The sequence below is a fragment of the Talpa europaea genome (assembly GCF_964194135.1).
Source record: "Talpa europaea genome assembly, chromosome: 4".
NCBI classification, from domain to species: domain Eukaryota; kingdom Metazoa; phylum Chordata; class Mammalia; order Eulipotyphla; family Talpidae; genus Talpa; species Talpa europaea.
In genome coordinates this window covers 25,348,524-25,372,306 of record NC_140070.1, presented here as the reverse complement: position 1 = coordinate 25,372,306, position 23,783 = coordinate 25,348,524, and the positions used below count along the sequence as shown (strand labels likewise).

The window sequence follows — 23,783 nt, the reverse complement described above, 5'->3', positions numbered from 1 at the left end:
TAAAAGAGTTTATTTTTTGCCCAGATTTACCTTTGTAGTTCTAGAAAACTTAGTTTCCAAAGTCTTTCTCTGACCTTCCTTTTGTTGAAATGGCAAATGGCACAGCGGGAAGGATGTTTGAATCCAGTTTCAGTTACTTTCTGGCTTTTTTTAACCTTGAGCAACTTAATTCTGTAGCTTCAGTTTCTGCATCTCTGAAGCAGAGATAATGTAGACTTTTCAAGGTTCTTGAGGGTTGAACTCAGTATAGTGATCATGATCATCATATGGGTTTGGGGAATGTGCCTGGGGGATGCAAAACAGTACACTTCTTACAAGTAATTGAGAGATAATCAAATTATAGAAGCTAGGGCCTCCCTGGTGGCTCCAGCCTTTGGACCTATCCATAGCTGCTGCAGCACAAGTTCTGTCCCCTGCCAGGGAGCTGCCCACATGGTACAGCAGACCTCTCCTGACTTGCCTGCTGCTCCCCTCTGCAGTGTATTTCAGTCAGTTTGCCTGTTCTGTTCCCTACTCTGTCTCTGATGATTCCTCTCACTCCCCCTCTCCCCCCGCCCCCCCCCCCCCACACACACACTGTGGCCTTGTTCCACAGTTCTTGTAAAAAATATATAAAAAATAGTCAGGGTGTTTTGAAAAAAAAAAAAATAGAAGCTATGTTGACTTAAAGAAATGATGTGTTCTAGTGATTCTGTGTTTCTCTAGGGAAATGACTTCCTTTGTTTAATTCCTTGCAGAATAATGGGACCACTGAGCATCAGGTGGAATCTTTCATAAGGAAAAAACTGGAGTCACTGTTAAAAGAATCTCAGATTCGAGACAAAGAAGATCCTGATAGTTTCACAGTGAGGGCGCTATTGAAGGCCACACATGAGGGCTTAAATGCACACCTGAAACAGGTATCTAACTCTCTCTTGTAGTTGTCCTTTGGTAGGAGAAGAAAGCACCTAATGCTTTGTTTTTGATCACTTTTCAACTGTGAAATGCTTCTCCAAGTTTCTTCTATTTCTATTCTCGTATTGATTGAGAAAGATAAATCTATAGCAAAACAATGTGAGAAATAGTTAAAAGTGATGGTTGGGGGCAGAAATAACTTAAATACTGCTTTACTGGGAACCACCAGGACAAAATGCAGTGCCCTCCCCACCACCTGTCTTCCCCATGTTAGCTCAGGTACGGGAAGAGCCACCATGAGCCCCTCCCCCAATATTCAGTCAGCCTCGTGGGGTGACCATACTTCCTACATATGGCTCCTGTGTCGGCTCCTATTTGTCCACTTTCCCCCTCTACCTCTGTGTCCTAGTCTAGGCCAGTGTTCATTCTTACCTCCACTTCTGCCCTCCTTCAGTCTAATCTCTGCTCTGAAATCAGTATGATGTTTTAAAAGTGCAAAGCAGACCACTTCATTCCACAATTGAAAATTCTTCAGTGGCTTCCCATGACACTTGGGATAAATTATACTCTTGGACCACACTTTCAGGGATCTGAATCATTGCATTCTTGCTACACCTCTACCCTCAAATTCCCCCACACACCCTGACATGCCCACTCCCATGGTTATCACAGAAGCCTCATTCTGTTTCTTTTGCCTGCAACATTCCTTCCATTTTTAAATTAAATCTACCTTTAACTGAAAATGGCCTATCACTACAGCAATTTCTAATTAATACAACCTGTACTGTGGATAGCCTGTGAGCAGGCACAGAGGGTCCTGCCCAGCCAGGATTTACCAAGTGGCACCTGACCCCAGCTTTGGGAAGCTGTTGGCAGCTATGTCTCCTGGCAGGTACCCAAATCTCTCTGTGCCAGTGTCCTCCCTCCCAGCTCTCAAGGTAGTCTCAGCCACCTTTGGGGCAATGGTAGAGTGAAATAGGAGGAAATGAGTGGGATCAGCCTAGTTCCCACCTAGCAGCAGATGGGGATAATGTCCCTCTGCTGTTCCTCCATACCTAAGGAAAACCCAAATGAAGACTAATTATTCTTTATTTACTCAGCATCCGGATGTGAAGGAAAGTGTAAAGAAATCACATGGACGATCCCTCATGACCAACTTTGGAAAACATAAGGTATGAATTAAGAATGATAAATGTGCATAATTCAATGATGAAATGATTCTGGAAGGAAACAAAAGAAAATATCTTCATGATCTTGAATAGCTAATGATGCCTTTAGTAGGACCCCAGGAAAGGAAATAGTTGATAATTGTGTTTTAAAATTTAAGAACTTCTGTTCATCAAAGTATCAGAAAGCAAGTAGCATACAGTGAAAAAATTTTTGCCTTAAGAAAGGGTTTATTGGGCCTCTCCAGTGGCGCAGGCAGTTGAGCCCACACTGTGAAGCTGACCATAGCCTCTGCAGCGCGGGTTCAATCCCAGCTGGTGAGAATCCCACATGGAAAGCAGACCTCTCCTCTCTTGCCCACTGCTCCCCTCAGCAGTGTATTTCATCAGTCTGCCTGTTCTGTTCCCCTCTCTGTCTCTGGTGAATCCTCTCACCCTCCCGTGTATCTGGCCTGTGCCCCGGTTCTTGTATAAATAAATCAATCTAAAAAAAAAAGTGTTTATTGTCAGTAATTGTGTTTCATCAATCTGGGTGGAAGTTTTTCTTGTTTTTAATGTGCTAATTAATTGCTTTTCAATGGTAAGTGACAACTGTTAGATATATTTTTGAATTGAATCATTGCTCAATGGCAGTTCTTGAGTTACATTTTTATTTTTTCCCAACATCCTGGCTATTGTAGCAGTTTTTCCTCTGCCTGGAATACTATCCTCTTTGCTTGTGATCCTAATTCTTCTTCAGATATCAGCTCTTAGACTTTTACCTAACCTTATTTTATACTCATAATTTAATCTGTAATATTTCTGCGATAAATTTAAACATTGTGATCACTTGATTAATGTATTTCCTTGTTTCTAAGCTGTGAGTTTAATTAGGGTAAGATTACAGATAATTTTGGTAACCATCGCATACTAGTAACCAAATACATTGCCTAACAAATAAAGATGATCAATAAAATAAGTGAATAAAATGTCATGAGAGATCAAGAAAATGAGAGTAGTGACATGTAATTTAGTGACATGTAATAATTTGATATGTTTTTTATCATCCCTTATATCCATTATAGCTGCTTAGTCTTTTTCCTCTCCCATACCTCCTAATGTCAAAGCTCTCAAGATGTCTATTGATGTCCACTGATTTTTTTTAAGATTTATTTTATATTATATGCATACACGAACTGGGGCATAGGCAAGAGGTGTGGGGGCGGGTGAGAGGATTCACCAGAGACAGAGTGGGAAACAGAACACTGTCGGGTTGACTGAAATACACTGCTGAGGGAAGCAGTGGGCGAGTCAGGAGAGGTCTGCTGTGCCATGTGGGTAGCTGCAGTGGCTGTGGATAGCTTCATAGTGCTGAGACTTAACCCCTTGCACCACCAGGGAGGCTCCTGTTGACTCACTTTTTAAAGTGTAACTTTTTTTTTATTTCTAAGTATGAGAACTTGTGGAGGGTGACATGACCTGTGGCAATGTGGGGAGGATGGGTCCTTTTCCTTTTCTAAGCCACATTCCCCAAATGTCCAGGGGTCTCTGTTTAAAGATCTTACCTTTGTTTGTGAAAGCTTTATTTCTGATGGTAAGGTTTTCTGTTAGTATGTAGTTGCCAAATATTGGGATTATATCCAGTATAGAGGGGATGAAATCACATCTTTCCAAAAAGGTTTTCTGTCTAACAGCTAATCCTTCCAGAAGATAGCAGGTTTGTCTGGTAGGCTTTCAGCTTGATCCTATGGGAAACAATTTTTATTCTGCTGCTAGAAATTAACATAGGCCAAAATCTCAAAATAACATTTTAAATTAGATAGTCATTTGAGAGCAGGGCTGGTAGATATTCATTAAAAAATTGCTACTTTTTAAATTAAATCTACCTTTTATATATAAGTCAATAGGATTAGTGAGCTTCTGATATGAGGACATTTTATCCCTTATAATCTTTTAAACAGATAATCACAATTTTGACCAAACCTTCATAGAAACCTTAAATGCTCACTAATGAAGGCTTGCTTTATTTAGTGACTTAGAGATCTGTTTTAGAGCATGAAGCCTTCAGATGTTTTATATTTTAATATAATTATGCCTAGATACCTGTTATCTTTGAAGAGGCAAGCTATAAAATTTGGTCAATTTCCCCTCTTCAAGTTAGTGTGTGTGTGTGTGTGTGTGTGTGTGTGTCATTCAAAGTCCAGTCCATTCTTTGAATGTTGTAGATGTACTTGATGCACTGACTCTGTTGTTTCCTTTACTGGGATTTTTCTTGCAGAAAACCACAAAATCACGGTCTAAATCTTACAGTACTGATGAGGAGGAGGAGGTGCAGCAGAATCATGGCAAGGAGACCAGCCAGCTCTACAGGTAAGAAAGCCTCTCCTTGATTCTTGCTCAGATGCCTGGGACCACTCCATTTCCACCAGTGTGGCTGTTCCAGTTGACCCTGTCAAAAGACTCAGAGCACGAGGTCTTGTTCAGTGTAGTGGGGCATGTGCAGATAACTGGAGGTGAGATGATAATGCAGCTAAAGGGCTCTTACCTGCCAGCTGTAACAGTTGTCAGGTAAAGGCATCTTCAGAAAGGCAGGAGCCACATGAGCTAGTACAGAGCATGCTTCCAGGAGACTAAAGGAGAAAATATGTGCTAATGATATTACGAGCCAGGGATCAGAAATCAGCCAGACTTTAAACTCTTGTTCCTCCACTTACCACCTTTAACAGGGAATAAGTTAGACACCTCATTTCTGTCAACTTCTTTGGGTCTTTGTAAGGATGAAAGGGACTTATGTATTCAGTCTGGTAAACCTTACCCCAATTAACTAAGTGCTCAAAAATGCTGGCTGCTGTTTTTTTCATTATTGCCAATAGAAATTAGAATGAGTAAAATGACTATCACTTCACCTCACCCTGATTTATAATCATTCGCCTTCACAAAATTAGATTTTCACCAGGGGTTATAGAATTTCCTAACCATACGGTAAAGAAGGCACATGCATATCTTCCCACTAAATTAATTAATTTATGAAGTACTATTGTTTTACATCCTGTTCATATTTTGACAGTATAGGATTTCTCCCTTCAGCTGTGGTCACCATAGCTCTCCCTCCACAAGAGCACCCACTGTCCTCCACCATAGTCTGTTGTGCTCTCTCATCCTTCCTCCACCCCCCCTCACCAGTTGTTACCCATAATTTTTTATACCTGTCTATATTCATGAGAAAATGACTTGTCTTATTTTGGCCTTACTCCATTTATTGAATGTATTTAAGTATGATTAGGGTAAGGATTTTTGTCTGATTTGTTCTCTGTTTTATCTTCAATTGGCACTGAATAAATATTCATTGAGGGAATAAATCTATCATCATTATCCTGTTCTTAATATATGTCTTCCTTGGTGAGAATTGGAGATTTTGATAGATAGATGTCGCCTTGGAGGAGAAAAGTATACATGTAAGAGGAATGTAGTTATCTATAGAACATTTAACTGTGGTAAGCCTTTGCTAGAATCTATAAAGTTGTGGAAGGGATCTCAGGAGTGGTTTAAGAAAGTTGAATATAGAAATAATATAAAGGAGAAAATAAAAATCACTTTAATTATACCTCAAGGGCCTCCCTGGTGGTGCAGTGGGTTGAGCACCGTGCTGTGAAGCTGTCTGCAGCCTCTGCAGCACCGGTTTGATTCCCGGCCGGCTGGGGAGATACCCACATGGTGCAGCCGACCTCTCCTGTCTCGCCCGCTGCTCCCCTCAGCAGTGTATTTCAGTCGATCTGCCTGTTCTGTTCCCCACTCTGTCTCTGGTGAATACTCTCACCCTCCCGTTCCTCTAGCCTGTACCCCAGTTCTTGTATAAATAAAAATATCTTTTTTAAAAATTATACCTCTAAAAGAGAATCACTGTGGACATTTTGGTGTATTTCCCTTCAGATATACAGTAATTCTCCTCACTCACAGGGCCTTGTGTCTGATCCATTTCAGTCCCGGTTTTTCTCTTGCTGTTCTCTGGTGAACTCTGGCGCAGCTTCTTTGCTGGGTAACTGATAATCAAGCCCTTCACAACTGAGCTCACAAGTACATGTCAAGAGACTGATTCCTGGCTGAGCAGTGAATAAAACCATATAAGTAGGGTGTGATGGTGGAACATCACCCTTGGGTTTTTGATCCTGGCTTCATTGAAGGCAGGTAGGGAAATGAGAATAACCAAAACCTGTCTCTTGCAGCCCTAAAATGTCACAAGTCTGGGTGTGTCTCCACAGGTTGGGTCGCCGAAGGAAAACCATGAAGCTGTGCCGGGAGCTGTCTGACTTGGTTGTGTACACAAACTCCGTGGCAGCCCAGGATGTTGTGGATGATGGTAAGCACTGAGTGCTTTTCAATGGCCTCTTCTTTGACAAATGTTAAATGGTCTCTTGTTAATCAGATCACTAGCACATATTTCTGGAACTGTGTAGAAAACAACTCGAGTGTCAGGAAATTGACTGGTGGTATATGCTTAGGTCATGAGGACTCTGTTGATTACTGTGGTTGTCAGTGTGGAGATCAGTGACATTTCCAAAGGGGCAGAGGGCTTGATTATCACAGACAGACAAATGTATCAGTGTGAAGTCTTGCCCAATGCTTAGCTGTGGAGACCTCATCTGACCACATGGGTGAGTCACAGATGGCTGATCCTAATGGAAATGCCCTGAAGAAAGAAGAAATTAACTGGGTCAAAAGACACCTTGAAATGATCCATAAAAGGAAACTTCACCTTTGATGAAAGTCATTGAGCAGAATGAAGTTTTAACAAAAAGAGCAGAGATTTCAGAAATATTGACGCCTTCTTCATATTTCACCTCTCAATTGCCATATATTGGGTTGAGAAATTCTCATCACAACTGTTCTTATCCTGGACTTTTCTGCTAGTTGCTTTCCCTCCTCCCACTCTCCTTTTCCTTCCTCATTTCTGTTGTTCAGTGATGACTTATTAAAGAAATAAACTATGGTCATGTGGCTTTTCAATCTAATTTTAATTTAATTTTTTTTTTAAAGATTATTTATTTATACAAGCACTGGGTACAGTCAGAAGCGCAGGAGCGTGAGAGAATTTACCAGAGCCAGAGCAGGGAACAGAACAGGCAGACTGACAAAATACACTGCTGAGAGGAGCAGTGGGCGCGATAGGAGAGGTCTATGCGCCATGTGGGACCCTCGCCAGTGGCTGGGGATCAAACTGGCACTGCAGAGGCTGCGGGCAGCTTCGCAGCCCAGCGCTCAACTGCTGCACCACCAGGGGAGGCCCTAATTTTAATTTTAGTGGAAGCAAAATATAAACCAAAATCTCTTTTTCTTTCCAACAAGTATAGTGAAGACAAAGCAACATGATAGTGAATCTTATATCCTCACAAACCGCCAAGATTCTTCCCTCAGATTTCTTTTATTTTACACTTGTATCTTTATATCTGCAGATTTACTTCCCTTTGGTGCTGATTCCTTCTTCAAATGGTAACAATTATAAAAAATTTAAACTAATTTTGCAAGTGAGAATATAAGAAACTGTAGGATTCATATAGCAAATGAGCAACGCATTCTTATATTAACTGCCCACAGCTTGAAAATAAAAGCAGAAATGTGTTTAATGACATTAAAACTGTTTTTGGTTTAGAGGGATGTAAATTCTAATAAATGCCTTGGGAAATCATAGTCATATTAGATTAATGGAAAATAATATTGAGTACTGGTTAGCTTTTGAACTTCAGATGTTTGTCTTTCGGGGTTTTTTTTTTTTTTTAAGATTTATTTATTTATTTATACAAGCACTGGTACAGTCAGAAGCACGGGAGGGTGAGAGAATTCACCAGAGCCAGAGCAGGGAACAGAACAGACAGACTGACGAAATACACTACTGAGGAGAGCAGTGGGTGGCAGGAGAGGTCTGGGTGCCATGTGCGTCCATCGCGGAGGCCGGGGATCAAGCCGGCACTGCAGAGGCTGCGGGCAGCTTTGCAGCCCAGCTGCTCAACTGCTGCGCCACCAGGGGAGGCCCTGTCTTTTGTTTTTTTTTTTTTTAAGTAAAATAAGTAGTAGATAATGCATGACTCATCCTAATGCTAAGCAAACCAATTCTATTAATATGCTAACTATGTGTCTAATTAGCAAGGTCATCTATAGTTTTTACTAGTATCTTTAAGATATTTCCCTCCCCACCCACCCAACAGCCCTCAGGATGTTTATTGATGTCTACAGTTTTGGAAGGTGTTTTACATTATCAAATTGTCTGCTATGTAAATGTCCAATATTTGTTTTTATCTTTCTAACTTTTCTGCACATATTTCTCAGATTTCCCTCATTTTGTTGAACATGGCTGTATTTCTTCCTTTTTAAGTATATATAATATCCCATGGTGTATATATATCACACCATCATGATCCAGTCACTTGCTACAGAGGGGGACATTTAGCTGCTTCCTGTCCTAGCTGTAGTAAATAATTCAAAGCACTCTGCATTGAAATCTGCAAATAAGACAATTTTTAGTATTCTTCAGATAAGTAAAGTATGCTAATAAGTTATGGCAATAAAATATGTTAAGGAACACATCTAGGTGAAGGAAATAATCAGATTAAAAACTGTAATTATCATTTTTTTTTTGTCTCCCACTTAGATTTATGACTTTCTAATTCCAGCTCTGGACTGTAATTGTTAGTCACTTGACAAGTATTTAATAGTGAAGGCGTATGATGTTGAGACAGGGGGCACTAACAAGCATACACAGTCTGGAGACTACAGCTGACCTCCTTGGGATCAGATGTGCCCAGTTTGTCTGAGTGCACATCAGAGAGGGAGTGAGGGTCTAGGCAAGTTTGGGTCTTCAGCAAGGATCTTCCAGCAGGTCCAGGGGGCATATGGTTGGTTGTTTTGGGGTGGTATATGGATGTTTAGTGCAGGATGGGTAGGAGCATTGTAGTTTGGGGTTTGGAGAGGAGAGTAGGAGATTAAATGTTTGAAGGTTTACTCCATCATGACCCCCAAACTTGCAGTTTCCTTGACCCTTGGTTGACCCCTCCTTAAGATGGTCCAAACAAAAACTCTGGCAGAGGCTCCTGTTCGTATTTTCTTTTTTCAGTTTTCTATATTTCCCTCCGTTATTTATAAGCCTAGCTAGGTGGATGCTTAACCTGTGTCTAAAACTTAAAAAACAGGGCCTCCCCGGTGGTGCAGCGGTTGAGTGCTGGGTTGTGAAGCTGCCCACGGCCTCTGCGGCTGCTCCCCGGCCACTGGAGGAGGGTCCCACATGGCGCGCAGACCTCTCCTGCCGCCCGCTGCTCCCCTCAGCAGTGTACTTCGGTTCTTCTGCCTGCTCTGCTCCCTGCTCTGGCTCTGGTGAATTCTCTCACCCTCCCGCGCTTCTGACTCTACCCAGTGCATGTATAAACAAAACAAACAAACAAATTAAATAAATAAATAAATAAAAACATGCCTCTATAAAATTAAAAAAAAATAAAAATAAAAAAAAATAAAACTTAAAAAAACAAAACAAAACAAAACTCTGTTTTAAAATTCTTTTTCTTCATTATTATTTCTTTCTCCCAAACAGGGTTTGACTAGTCTCATAATTCTATTCAAGTCAACTTTAAAACTCAAATTTTCTTTTTTAGTAATTGATCTTTTCTCTTCATTTTCCTGGACCTTGAATGCTACTGGATAATGTGCCTCATGTGTGCTTTTAGATGAATGACTTCCATTCATCTAGGAATGGATTAAATCCTAAAGATAGTTTTACTTATCTATAGCTGTCTAGATCTTTGGCAGAGGTATTGTTTGAATTATGTCCTTAGAAAATAGGGCCTCCCTGGTGGTGCAAGGGGTTAAGTATCACACTATGAAAAAATCCGCAGCCTCTGTAGCATGAGTTGGAACCCCGGCTGGCCAGGGAGCAACCCACATGGCACAGCAGACCTTTCCTCTCTCACCTGCTGCTCCCCTCAGCAGTGTATGTCGTCAGTCTGCCTGTTCTGTTCCCCACACTGTCTCTGGTGAATCCTCTCACACCCCTGCCCCCACATCTCTGGCCTGTACCCCAGCTCTTATATGCATAAATAACTAAATCTTAAAAAAAAAGAAAATAATTTCCCCAAGACCCCTCTTCATTATAGTCAGATAAACATGAGTTAGTGAGATTATTGAATTCCTGGGAGAACATGGGGCCCAGAAATAGGCAGTTATCTAGCAAAACACACAGCTCTGATTTGGCCTCAAAATGGCAAAAAGAGTCCCAAGAATGTTGTGGGTCTTTCTTGGCCAGGAGCTGCCCCTACTCTGATCTCCGATTGCATTTACTCTTTTGCTCTCTCTTACCCTTGCTATAATCTGAGATAAAGTCTTGTGTGAGTGGTGCTGTTGTACTTCTCACTATTTTATTTTTAACTACCAGGAACCACAGGCAATGTGTTATCATTCAGTGAGACCAGAGCACATCAGGTGGTTCAGCAGAAATCGGAACAGTTCATGGTTTATAACCAAAGGCAGCTCACGAGGATTTACCCCTCCGCTTACCGCATTGATTCCAGTAACTTCAACCCCCTGCCCTACTGGAACGCAGGCTGCCAGCTGGGTGCGTAAGCCCCGCCTCGGAGGGTGCTCGGGGGTCCCGACTGTTGTTGCTTTCCCTAATTCTCAAGCTTTGCATTGGCACAGTGGCGCTCAACTACCAGTCTGAAGGGCGAATGATGCAGTTAAATCGAGCCAAATTCAAGACAAATGGCAATTGTGGCTACGTCCTGAAACCCCAGCCGATGTGCAAAGGTGTGTGTTCAATTCACAGTTGTCTCCGAGTGCAGGGGACCGCCTTGAAGGGGTTCTCCGGGAAGCATGATGCCTTTGTGTTTTGCATTGTGACTTTTTAAATAAAAGCTAGGTTAAGGTGTGGGAATGGTAATTAGAACTCTTGTCACTGCTGTTTAATACATGGGTAGCTTAGAATTTTCTCTCATTGAGTTGTGATTGTAGAGGGACATGGAAAGCAATGAATTGACACCAGATACCCAGAGCCCCTGGTTGATATTTTCTGGGCATTACTTAAAATGGGCCTTCTAAGTTCCTAGCCCTGCCTTTCAGAATATATATAAAGGGAATATATAATCTCTCCTAGGGAGTGTTGAGTCTGAAATGTGCTGGGAAACTTAAAATGTCACCTGTAACAACTTTATCAAGTCCTTTTAGTCAGTGTATTCCAGTTAGAAGAGTGATAACAAAAAAAGCAAAGAAAATATAGTGCTAGATCAAAAGAAATGCTTCCTTTTGCTTTTGCTCGTTATAATTCTCCAAAAAAGCTTCCAAATTGGATTTTTGACAATTCAGGTAAAAACAGTGTTGATGGATGTGTTCTTCATGATTTTGTGCTTTGCGTCTTTCTCGCTCTGCATTTCCTTCACTTGAGCTTTCTGTTAGATTTGTTTAGTACCTGAGGTGGATTAGGTTAGACAAGTGCGTGAATCTGACAGCACTGCTTCTCTACATGATTGGCATTAAAATCAAATGCTCCTCTTCTCCCTACCAGGGTTGATAATCACACTGCAGACACTTCAAATTAGCCTTTTCCCCTGGCCTTTGGAACCGTAGTTTCTAAGGAAGACCACAGCTACAGAGTTGCCGGCTAGTGGTGCCTTTAGGCAAAAGCCAGGCCCATAGTTATGTGATAATTACTTTGTTCTAAGAAACGTTGTGGGTATTCAACATTTGCTGTTTCTTTATTCCACAAGCTTAAACTGTGCACCTGTGTGTTTTCCCATGCTACCCAAACTTAGAATTTAACCCCTGCTTTACTCTGCTTAGGTACTTTCAACCCTTTCTCTGGTGATCCGCTTCCTGCCAACCCCAAAAAGCAGCTCATCCTCAAAGTGATCAGTGGACAACAGCTCCCCAAACCTCCAGATTCCATGTTTGGAGATCGCGGCGAGGTAAGCTGTGTGTGACAATTGGTTAATTGTGTAATTATGTGTTGTTACCACTTGCTCCCCACTCTGTAGCATGATTTTAAAATGTCTCCTGTGACCACAGCTTCCTCTCTTTGCCAGAGCTTTGATTCTATCATTCCCGTGATACCTGAGACAGGTGTGTGAACTGAGGTGTTGGCTTCTTTTTACCCTGCCTGTCAGCCCCTCCTGTGTTCCTGACCTCTTTCTCTAGAGTGGCCATTTCACTTTAGGCTCTTTGCTGTCCCCACCTGTTAGACATTCATTTCCAGATCATGAGTGTAGATGGGCGCACTGTGCAGGTCTGCAGTTTGGTGCCACCAGAAACTCTTGGTCTCACCACTTCACTGACCTGTTGTGTTCACGACCACCCCATGTCAGCTTCCATCCCTTTCTCTGCAGTGGCCATTTCCAAGTTTTGATCCTCAAACCTGTGTCCTCTCTCATCTGCAACACATGGCACTGCCCTGTGCCTCTGCAAGCATGAGCTGCAGGCGTGACTGATTCTGACATTTCTGCCTCCAGCCTAAGCTAAGCCACCGGCCTCTCTGGTCAGTTCTGCTGCAGCGACCTCCCAACCATTCTCCCTACCTCCATTCTGTTCTCTCAGAAGCAAGAATAATTAAGGATCTTTGTAGCCTGAAAAAATGGAGACTAAGTTTTCCTCTCAAACTTTATATTTAAAAAATTTTTAAACCTCAGAAAAATTATTAAGAATAGTAAACACCATGGGCCTCCCCGGTGGCGCAGCGGTTGAGCGCTGGGTTGCGAAGCTGCCTGCGGCCTCAGCGGCGCCGGTTCGATCCCCGGCTGCTCCCCGGCCAGCGGAGGAGGATCCCACATGGTGCGCAGACCTCTCCTGCCACCCGCTGCTCCCCTCAGCAGTGTACTTCGGTCCTTCTGCCTGCTCTGCTCCCCACTCTGGCTCTGGTGAATTCTCTCACCCTCCCGCGCTTCTGACTGTACCCAGTGCATGTATAAACAAAACAAACAAACAAATATAATAAATAAATAAAAACATGCCTCTATAAAAAAAAAACTATTTAAAAAAAAAAAAAAAAGAATAGTAAACACCATATCCCTAGTACCTCAATTCACCAATGAAACTATAAAATTTTGTGACATTTGCTTCCTGTCTTTGTGTTTCTCTAAATGACTAAAATCAGAATAAAAGTGCTTGGTAGGAATCCTACAGGGGAACTGTTCTGGCCTTCCCAGGGATCCCCTCAGGAGCTGCATCCCCTCAGGAGCTGCATATCATGGACAAGGGGCTTTCTTCCAGATAGTTTTCATTGTATTGGTATTTATCAACTTTTGTAATTAATACACAGTCTGTGAAGTTAGAGTGATCTTTTAAATGTATAAGGAATGCCTGTCTTGTAATCAAAAAAAATCCAACTCTATCTTGGCTTATAAATTTACTATCAGATTATGACTTTTTAAGCCATGGATTCTTTGGTGTCTGGTAAGGCCTGTGGACCCTTTTAGCCTAATGTTTTCAAGTGCCTAAAATAAAATAAAATGGGCTACTTAGTGAACCAATTATATTAAAGTTCACTTATCAAAATATTCAAAACAAATGTGACTTACAAATGTATACCCATTACTATTAACACAGAAATAGCAAGATTTAGAGGAAGGTCTAATATTACTAGTGTTTTGAAGTCATGATGAATATAGATGATATATTGAGATTTCAGCAACAACTGTACATATAAATGTGATATGTCTATTTTTAAACTTTATATCAATTGACTTTAAGGTCTGGACTCTTATATCTGGATAGCTCAACATTATGGCTATGAAGCAGAGCTTTGTTCCTTTGAATTGTTGTACAATATTCATTAAATGAATATTCCATCACTTCTCTATCATGTTCATGACAGACATTCAGTTTTTTAACCAGTGCTTGATAATTGTGAATACAGTTGCACTAAACATTTATGTGTGGATAACAGCTTTCATTTCTGTTGGGTGTATACCCTCAACTGGAGTTGTAAGTTCACTGAGTAAATTTTGCATAGCTATAGTAGATAGTGGTGAAAAAATTTCAGCTTTTATTCTTGCCACATCTATCTGAATCTGTTGCACCCTGTACAGTTTCTCTTTCTTTAGTAGGCAAGTCATAAATGGGTTGCTGTTAAAGTGTGAGCATTTTGGCCAATATTCTCAAATTAATTAGCACATGTATAGAAATGTATCCATTATAATAATTTTCTCCCTTTGTGTATACAGATCATTGATCCTTTTGTTGAAGTTGAAATTATTGGATTGCCAGTAGATTGTTGTAAAGAGCAAACCCGTGTGGTGGATGACAATGGTAAGGGGACAATCTGAATTTGCTTTTTAATCAGGACACTCTGGAAATAGTATTTCCACTGGAAAAGAATAGAAACAAATCCCTCAAGTCTGTAATTGACATCTGAATTTGTTAAGATTTTTTCAACACATAAAATGAAATAAACATCAGACTGATCCATGGTATGTTTTCATGGGCATGGTAATGTCAGCTTCCAAGACTTTCCCTTCAGAGACGCATTTTTTTTCTAGTGAAAAGAATGAATGTTATTTTAAGGAGCCGGGTTAAAACTCCACTTAGGAAAATGCCTCCATTATAATTTCATATGTGTTTTCATGACACTAGTCCCTCATGGTGCTTATTCATAAAGCTTTTCATGTCTTAAAAATGATTCCATTTTGCCTGGATCATGTAAAACTCTAAAGGCAAGTGCAGCCCACTCATGCTAGTTTCCTTCTTTACATGGACATGTGGTAGACCAGCAGCATTCTTACTGCTTTTTTATTTTAAAAAGATTTATTTATTTATGCATACAAGAGCTGCAGGCCAGATGCAGAGGGTGAGAGGATTCACCAGAGACAGAATGGGGAGCAGGACAGGCAGATCTACTGAAATACATTGCTGAGGGGAGCAGTGGGCAAGGTAGGAGAGGTCTGTTGTGCCATGTGGGTCGCCTCCCTGGCCGGGGATTGAACTAATGCTTCAGTGGCTGCTGATAGCTTCATAGTGCTGATGCTTAACCCCTTGCACCACCAGGAAGGCCCGTGTTCTTAATTGTTTTTGACCAAAATGTAAAGAAAACTTTCTTTGCATAAGTCCGCAGGTCCTTTTCTTGGTAATCTTTCAAAACTGTATTTTTTCAATCCTTCTACAAGCATACTTGCATACTTATTTTTCTCTAGACATTAATGTTATAAAATAACATAAACCACAGACCTTGAGAAATGTGAGGCTCAGAGAGAGACCTGCAGAGGACTTTTTCTAAGTGCTTGGAAAGTAATTTTGTGAATAACACAAATCTGATACTTAGGAAATAATATACTTTAAGAAGGTACCCTCCAATATAATGTGTCCCCACTAGTGCACAATAGATTTTTTTTTTTAAATCTCAGAAGTATTAGAGAGGTTATCACTTAGTTAACTAAAAGATAATCTCTTTTCTCATGGGGCACCATTGTGTCTCATTGATTTTCAGTCCATAATTATTTCATTAGCTAAGTTGTTTAATAGGATTAAGTGGCCAGTACTTTCTGAGTGCATACATTTAATACAACATTTTCATTTTTAGAAAGGAAAATCAAATTCACAGTCTTGCATTTTTATCACTGTATATAATCACTTTATCTTAGAGAAGTTAAACAAGAAATAAATGTATTTTGTGCTTTTTAGAATTTGAGTTGAATTATATATCTCTTCTATTTATTTTTAGTAGCTATGAAAATGTATCATCTTTCATATTTTAAGGTTTTGCTTCATGAGAAGCTACCGGAAATTAATAGTGTGGTAGCTGATTTGGCTTGGTGACTAATTGCATGAATTTGGGTATATTATTTTCTCTGAACTCCAGTTTCCTCAACTATAAAATGAGTTATACATATTTATATTTTCTACTTAAAAATGAGCTTGTGTGGCTTATGTAATTTTTGAAAGTGATATGCTCTTGAAAGCCAGTAATATATACTTCTTAATTAGAGGATTGCAAAGCAGCATAGAAAATGGCTGCTGGTGATTATTAGAGTAGTGGGGTATATGGTGGGTGAGAAGCATGACTCTGTAGGTGGGGGGAGAGTATGGTTTTTGCTAAATATTATTCTTAGATCACCATTATAGATAATTTTCCAGCCCAATGAAACATCCCAGATATCATCTAAAAGAGGTTAGTCTGCAATGCAATTTGGCATCAAAGATTATTTGAACCAATATTATAATTTACAGGCAATTTTCTTAGTAATTATTTTCTAGCATCGGGGTAAATTCCAAAGCTTTATTTCAGTAAGGCATCCTGGAATTGCTCGGTCATCTTGGCAAGTTTAATAACCATTGCAAGTAATTTTCACTGTCTGGTTTGCAGATGTTGCTGTCATTTCATTTTTAGCCAAGTCATTTGCTTTTCTTTTCCTGTTTCTTTGAGGATTTAACCCTGTGTGGGAAGAAACCCTGACATTTACAGTGCACATGCCAGAAATAGCTTTGGTTCGGTTCCTTGTGTGGGATCACGATCCTATTGGACGAGACTTTGTTGGGCAACGAACGGTGACCTTTAGCAGCCTGGTGCCAGGTAGGTATGGGTGAGCTTTCCTCTCTAGAGTCAATCATTTATTTTTCTTAGGAAGACTTACTATAGGAGATATCAAATACATGATTTATAAAATGTTATAAAAAATGTGCTTTTTTTTGTTTGTTTACAAAGTGTGCCATGTAAAATGTAAAGAACTATAGTAAAAAAGTCAGATACTTAATTTTGTTGCACCCATGTGAAAGCCAAATGCAATTCCAACTAAAAGGAAACTGCTCTCTCTACTTATATCAGGCTACCGGCATGTCTATTTGGAAGGATTGACAGAAGCATCCATATTTGTCCACATAACAATCAATGAAATCTATGGAAAGGTGAGAAAGATTATAGGACTTAAAGCTACATACAACAATGACATGGGCCTTAGCAAAGGTATTTTCTGACTAGCTGCGATTAAGGAATATCAGTTGTGACAAGCTGTCTTTTTACAAAGTGAGCAGGCGCCTTGTGTGCCTTCCCCATGTGGGGCTGTGCACTGCTTCCTTTTACCTTCCCTGGGCTAAAGAGAATTGCAGGAACTGTTATTTTCCCTGGCAGTCATTTCTTTGGTAAAGCAATGAAGATAGAGTTAAATGATGAATTTTATTTCAATTCTTAAAAGGACCCAGCTGGCTGCATTGTGAATTACCTGTTCCCACCAGTCTTTGAGCCCAGCCAGTTCTCGAAGGATGCATTCAGTCTGTGCCATTGTGTTTAACCGCAAACCTAAAACTCATGAATGAATTTAAAACCAGCCACAGGACTTAAAAGAAAGAGACCACAAAAATGTGCTTTAGTTCTCTCCTAATGCTCTCTTCTCTATAAAGTTCCTTTGAGGATTACAGATCAGTAGGCTCTCCGCTGCTCATGCCAAGTGATTGAGACTGGGTTACTGGAATGAATTTTCAGGACCAGATATGATTTGGAAGAGCATGGCATGGGGTCAAGGAAGGTCCAGTGTTCTTTAGTAGAAAGTCTGTGTACCTGAGACTTTCCCTCCAAGAGTATATGCATTCCCTCTGACTCAGCTTCCTCATCTGGAAATGTGGATAAAAATAGTACCTGCTTAGTAAAGAAATAAATATTAATATTTAGAAAGCTGCCTGGCACAGAGAAAATGCGCAAAAATGGTGGCAAATATTAATATCATTTTGACTGCAGTTCAGTTGTTAGTAGCCCTATTCAGCCTGAATTCGGAGGTACATGTTTATCCTGACATCATTCTATAGGAGTGGGGGTGTAAGGATCCTAATTTCTAAGAGTTACGAAGTTTATCCCATGGCTTTCCATGTTTAGTCCTGAGTTTCTGTTTCTGCTACTTGTTGAGATCTTTCCTCTAAATACATTCAAATATAAGTGATTAAAAAAAAAGATTCTGGAATTTCTAGGAATGTCAGTTAACTAATATTTCTGCCATTTATCATGCTTAAGTGAAACAATACAGAATTAGATTAAAACTTAAGCTGGCAATGAAATATGTAAAAGAAAGGGTTCTATAGGGCTTCTTTCTCCTAAACACATGTCCACATATAAATCATATAATTTGTTGCTTTCAAAGGGGTATTGGGTTGGGATGCATACAAATCATACACAATGAAAGAAAAGGTTGCTAGACATGTATACAGTTTTTCTCTTTTGTATTTATCTGTGTCACCTTCTTGAATGAGCCCAAATTGTGTTTTGTTTTTTCCCTTGCAGTGGAGCCCCTTAATACTCAACCCCAGTTATACTATATTGCACTTTCTAGGAGCTACCAAGGTAGTTTTTCAGCATGGTGCTTTCTTCTGGCTGGCATTTTCCTCTTTAAATGGTCATGGCAGCATGTTCTCCATCACTCCATGTTCTTGCTTACCACGTTGACACATGCATCTGTTGCTTCAAGGTGGCTGAAGTTTGTAACCGTGTATATACTGTGGAAACTTTTCCTGCCACTTTGTCATCTCTGAGTAGGAGTGTTCTGGGAAAGCTTGTTGGTAAAAGTGGAAGACTGCCTTCCTCACGAAGTAAGACTGATAGGATGTGCATGACCTTGTGCCAAGGTGCTGTGGTTTGGATACACTCCAATGGCTGCAAACTTTTGTTTTGTATCCATATTTCATGCAGCTGTCATTTTAAAGGCAAGTTGTTGACATAAGGGCATTTGCTTAACTTGTGGTTGGTTCTTTTGTGTCTTCAGAACAGACAACTCCAAGGTCTGAAGGGACTGTTCAACAAGAATCCCAGGCATGGTTCCTCAGAGAGCAATTCCCATTATATTCGGAAACGGTCAATTGGAGATAAAATTCTGAGACGCACTGCCAGTGCTCCAGCCAAAGGCAGAAAGAAGAGCAAAATGGGCTTCCAGGAAATGATAGAGATAAAGGATTCAGTGTCAGAGGCCACAAGAGACCAAGATGGGGTCCTGAGGAGGACCCCACGGAGTTTGCAAGCACGCCCTGTCTCTATGCCTGTGGACAAAAGTCTTCTAGGGGCTTTGTCGCTGCCTATATCTGTAACAGAAAGAGACACTGAAGGCAAAGAAAACTCTCTGGGTAAGACACTTTTAGTTTCTGTAAGATTAAATCCTTCTAACCAGTCATCACTGGTTAACATTATGATGTGGTTGACATTTTGTACTCAGAGTAAAATATAATGAAAAATAATGTTAATGTCATCTTTTAGATCAGAGTTTACATTTTGAAGGGAGGGTGGCCAAAGAGCTATATCCTAGTCACTTAAAACATTTGGTTTCAGACTCAAGTCTGAAATGAACAGCGAAGAGTAAAGGGAGTCTTCAGGTAAGATGGCATGGAGACTGTGATTCCACAAGGTACAACCCATGGAATTGAAACTCACAACATAAAAGCTGAGAGTTTTGTTTTCTGCACATTTACCACATTTCCAAATTGTTCTGAGGTTGAATATAGTTGTATTTCTTTCTCCGTCATAAAATATATTTCCACAATTGAATATGTTTTTGGAGAAAGGGGAAAAGTCAGATGGTAAAAGCATGTCACCTTCCTTGCTTGAGAAATCTGTGCATTCTCAAGAGGTAGCTCAGGTGATGTTTCCTGTGGCCTCATTCTGTGATCCCTGAGTGTTGGCAGGGAAAGCAGCATGTCTAGTTATAGGCTCCTCAAAAATAGAGAACAACAATACCAACCTTTCCCCCCAATTGGAACATAGTGCTTCATTCATACCAAGAACTTGATGCAGAGTTATACCAACTTTGCCGAGTACCAAAAACTTCTTGACTAATGTGGTTGCCTCCTTCCCCTGCCTTATTCAGTTGACTTAAGTACCAAAACTGTGCATTTGATGCCTTAACAACTAATACTGTTTTCATTAAATCAGATTTCAGACAAGTAAAATGTAATAGTTGTTTCCTTTAGCACAATTCTTTTCTATCATGTGACCTGATTTCAGTGATTTTTCTCACAAACATCATTTTGCTGATACTGATTTTGTAAGATATTCTTGAGAGAAAAACCTATTTTGAAGGGCTCATTGAAGAAGGGAGTATAAAGTTTGAAATTCTGCAGAGAGTGTCAGAGAGGAGATGAAATATGTGCTTTAAAATCTATTTTAAAATCCCATTCTGAAGAAAATAAAGCTATAATCAATAGGGATTGGTAATAATTCTGTCAATACCAACCACAGTTAAGATGTTAATACCAGTAAGGTGAGTTAGAAAGCATTACTGAGATGATTCTCTCCTCCCTTTAAAAAGCAGCCATATAAGTAAATCATAAAATATTTATAGTGCATAAGGAGCAGTATATTTAATCTTGCATTGATTTATGTTATAATGTAGGAAAAAACATTAAGTGGAGAAAAGGCAGCATCTAAAATTCTATCTTTGAAAGCTTACAGAGCTATCTCTGAGTAATGAGAGTATTTAATTTTTTCTTTATAATTTTTGGGCTAATCAGTTATTTCTGATGAAGAAATTTTTTCAGGAAAAATTTAATCAGAGGTTAGGATATTTAATCAGAGGATAATTTTTTTTTTGTATATCATGCCTAAAAGCACTTAAAGACTTACATTATCCTGATTGTGAATAATTGAACACCACATTTGTGTAGGCACTGTACAAAAGCATGATGGAATGCCCCAGATGACTGTGAATTGTGTTTTTTAAATAGTTTTTTTTACTTACTGCCTCTTCTAGTGGGAAATGCAGTATGACCTTTATACATATAAAGCAAAAATATGATTAACAAAAAATAAGCTAATGGCAATGGCATAGGTTGGTGAACCATTCTTTATATCTTTAAGTCAACAGATAATGATATTTTTAATGCATTTGTTGTGCCTTCCAAATTTGTCTTAGAAATTTGTTGGTTAAATTAGAGCCTATGGCAAAATGTTTTTTAAAATGATATGTGTGGGTTTTTTTTGTCTTGTTTTTCTTTTGCTAATACGCATGTAACTTTGAAAGCTTATAGTATTTTGCTTACAGGTACCACAATGCTTTGTTTAACAGAGCTGTTTTATTCTGTTTTTATTGCCATGCTTCTGTGTAGTACAAATCTGAATAGGAAACAACTTAAGGTAATCCTCACTGTAAAAGTATGATGACTCATTGACATTTTTTTTGACAATGAATATTACATCCTTAGCTGATGTAATAGATATTCAAAGAGAAGCTCAGTGAAATTCCTATCAATATATTTTACCATTTATTCATCACTCAGACACTTCGTTGCAAATCTATGCAGCCCATAATTATATGCTATCACAGTGTAACAGATTTTACATTCTCCATTTGTCTGTCTCAAGACAAACGTGAGTGTTGCAGGTCCTCCATAAAGTCTCCTAAAATGTTGTTTGTTTCATTCAGCAGAAGATAAGGATGGCAGAAGAAAAGAGAAGGCAAGTATAAAAGACCAACATTTTCCAAATTTCAGCAAAAAGTTATTCTCTTCCTCAAGCGCGCTCCACCACGAAGACACCAGCCAACAGGACTCTGCTACTTCTCTTGCCAGAATGTCAGTCATGGGAGAACAGTCAGGAGTGCCAGGTGCTAAGGGCGGGGGACCCAAATCAAATGTACCAAGTGATTACCAGGATAACCAGAGCCCCAACCAATCCGTCCCACCAAGGCAGCATTTGGCTCCTGATTCTGCAGCTAACCCAACCCAAGACTTCTGTGGTATGAAAGCCAAAGAAAATGGGAATACTGGAGGCTTTGTGGAGGAGAAAAGCACATCGGGGAGCATCCTTTCTCAAAGCAACCTGGAGATCAAGAACTTAGGAGGAAATTGGGGTAAGGGCAGAGCTGCAACATCCTTCTCGCTGTCAGACGTCTCCGCGCTCTGTCCTGACATGCCTGACTTGCATTCTACTGCAATTCTGCAGGAGAGTGACCTTTCCCATCTAATTGATGATGTCACTTTAACACAGGAGAATGAGGTGGGTAGCTCCATCTCAGCGCTGATTGGCCAGTTTGATGAGACAGGTGCTCAGGCTGATCTCCCCGTTCTTTCTCCTCTCCCGAAGTCTGGAGTTCTACCACACCATCCCTTGCCCACCAGGGACCTAGACCTACCCCTCAAGCATAGTTTTCCCCAGAGAAAAACCACGGCATCCCTGCTGTGTTTATCTCCTAAGCGGACTGCTTTCTCAGGTCCCGAGATCTTGGAACAATCTACACATACAGTTGTTCAAGAAACTGCCTGTACTACTGCCTCTAAAGTGAAACCAGAAGATGAACGTTCTGGTAAGGCCAAGACGGGGGCTGTGGAAGATAAGCTGCCTCCGATTTCTCATGCTCCTCACTGCTGGTCACCAAAAACTCCCACTAATGGAAAAGACTGGGAAAGGCTGAGAAAGCACAGCCCTGCCAATTCCACCAACTTGACAATGGAGGATGTCATAGCTGGTGCCACTCTCTGTTTAAATTCTGGGGAAAGCAGCCTCGTGGAGATGGACGGAGATTCACAAAATCTGTCCCAAACAACCTGTGAATATCGGAGAGAGGGCACCAGCCATCTGGCTTCTCCCTTAAAACTGAAGTATGCTCAGGATGTGCTGGAACATTATTCAAGAGGTTTGAGAAATGGCTACTGTAAAGATACTCTCCACCCTTCTGTCCCTGAAATGTTCAACAGTGTTGAAGATGTCAAAAATCAAAGTGTTTCTCCCCTAGCCTATCAGGGTGCTGACTTTGTGCATAATCGTGTCTCAAACTCAGATGCAAAAATGAACCAGACCTGTGTGCCCCTGTCTAGTGCTAAAGACATGCATGTACCTGCACCCACACGGTCCCCATGGTCCCCACGGCCGTCTCCACCTGCTCTGAAGCTACCCAGTCCTTGCAAATCCAAAAGTCTGGGAGACTTAACTTCAGAGGACATCGCTTGCAATTTTGAAAGCAAGTACCAGTGTATTAGTAAGAGTTTTGTTACACCTGGCATTCGAGAGAAGGTGGCCGTGAGTGTAAAGACAGATTCATTGGAGCCTATAGATGCTCTCACAGAGCAGCTGCGGAAGCTTGTGTCCTTTGACCAGGAAGAGGGCTGCCCAATGCTGTATTCAAAGCAGGATGCCAATCAGCTCCCCAGGGCGCTTGTCAGAAAGTTGTCATCCAGAAGTCAGAGCAGAGTGCGCAATATTGCCAGCCGTGCCAAGGAAAAGCAGGAAGCCAGCAAGCAAAAAGGTGTGAACCCTAGCAATATAGGGGGAGTGGTTCTCCGGAGCAAGCCCAGCGCACCCCCACCCCTGGGCATTCGGCACTCCACCGGCTCCTACATCGCGGGCTACCTGGGCTCCAAAGGTGTGGAGGGCCGTGGCATCCCCGAGGGCTGCGCCGCCCTGCGCTCCGGCCACTTGGACCAATTCTGTTCCGATAACTCGGTTTTGCAGACTGAGCCATGTAGTGATGATAAACCAGAAATTTATTTTCTTTTGAGACTGTGAATTACATAAAAGCTGCATTTTCAATGTTTACAGGTAACCTGTAGATTGTCAGTTTTCAGTAATTATGGCCCTTGGATTTGAAATGATTTTAAAATGTATTTTTAAACTTGGATTTTGGTCTCCCTTTGGTTCCACGTGTTTCTGCATTTGTATATAGATTCTGTGACATTTCCCACCTACTATCACCTTTCTCTCCTGAGTTGTAAATCTACTGGTATGAAATGTGTGCATGCCCTAGATGTGAAACTTCTAGCAGCTTGGGTTATAATGTATGTGTTTTGCCTGGATGCTCTTTACTCTGTCCTCAGATTATAGTC

The 23,783-nt window shown here is 40.6% G+C and overlaps 1 protein-coding gene across 5 annotated transcripts in view; it reads left to right on the top strand.

Annotated features, from left to right (window-relative positions):
• PLCH1 (phospholipase C eta 1) overlaps positions 1-23,466 on the top strand; it is a gene marked incomplete at both ends in the record, with an annotated part of 163,199 nt that extends 139,733 nt beyond the window's left edge. For 2 of the 5 annotated variants that reach the window (XM_084231683.1, XM_084231685.1), the window contains 13 exons: positions 738-899; positions 1,995-2,066; positions 4,318-4,409; positions 6,299-6,396; positions 10,453-10,632; positions 10,716-10,823; positions 11,853-11,977; positions 14,228-14,312; positions 16,423-16,569; positions 16,822-16,901; positions 18,265-18,324; positions 18,743-19,097; positions 21,389-23,466. In XM_084231683.1, the coding sequence (XP_084087809.1) occupies positions 738-899; positions 1,995-2,066; positions 4,318-4,409; positions 6,299-6,396; positions 10,453-10,632; positions 10,716-10,823; positions 11,853-11,977; positions 14,228-14,312; positions 16,423-16,569; positions 16,822-16,901; positions 18,265-18,324; positions 18,743-19,097; positions 21,389-23,466 (3,642 nt within the window). The remainder of the gene's footprint in view (positions 1-737; positions 900-1,994; positions 2,067-4,317; positions 4,410-6,298; positions 6,397-10,452; positions 10,633-10,715; positions 10,824-11,852; positions 11,978-14,227; positions 14,313-16,422; positions 16,570-16,821; positions 16,902-18,264; positions 18,325-18,742; positions 19,098-21,388) is intronic. The other 3 variants (XM_084231684.1, XM_084231687.1, XM_084231686.1) reach the window with 3 other exon arrangements.
• Positions 23,467-23,783: the final 317 nt, after the last annotated feature.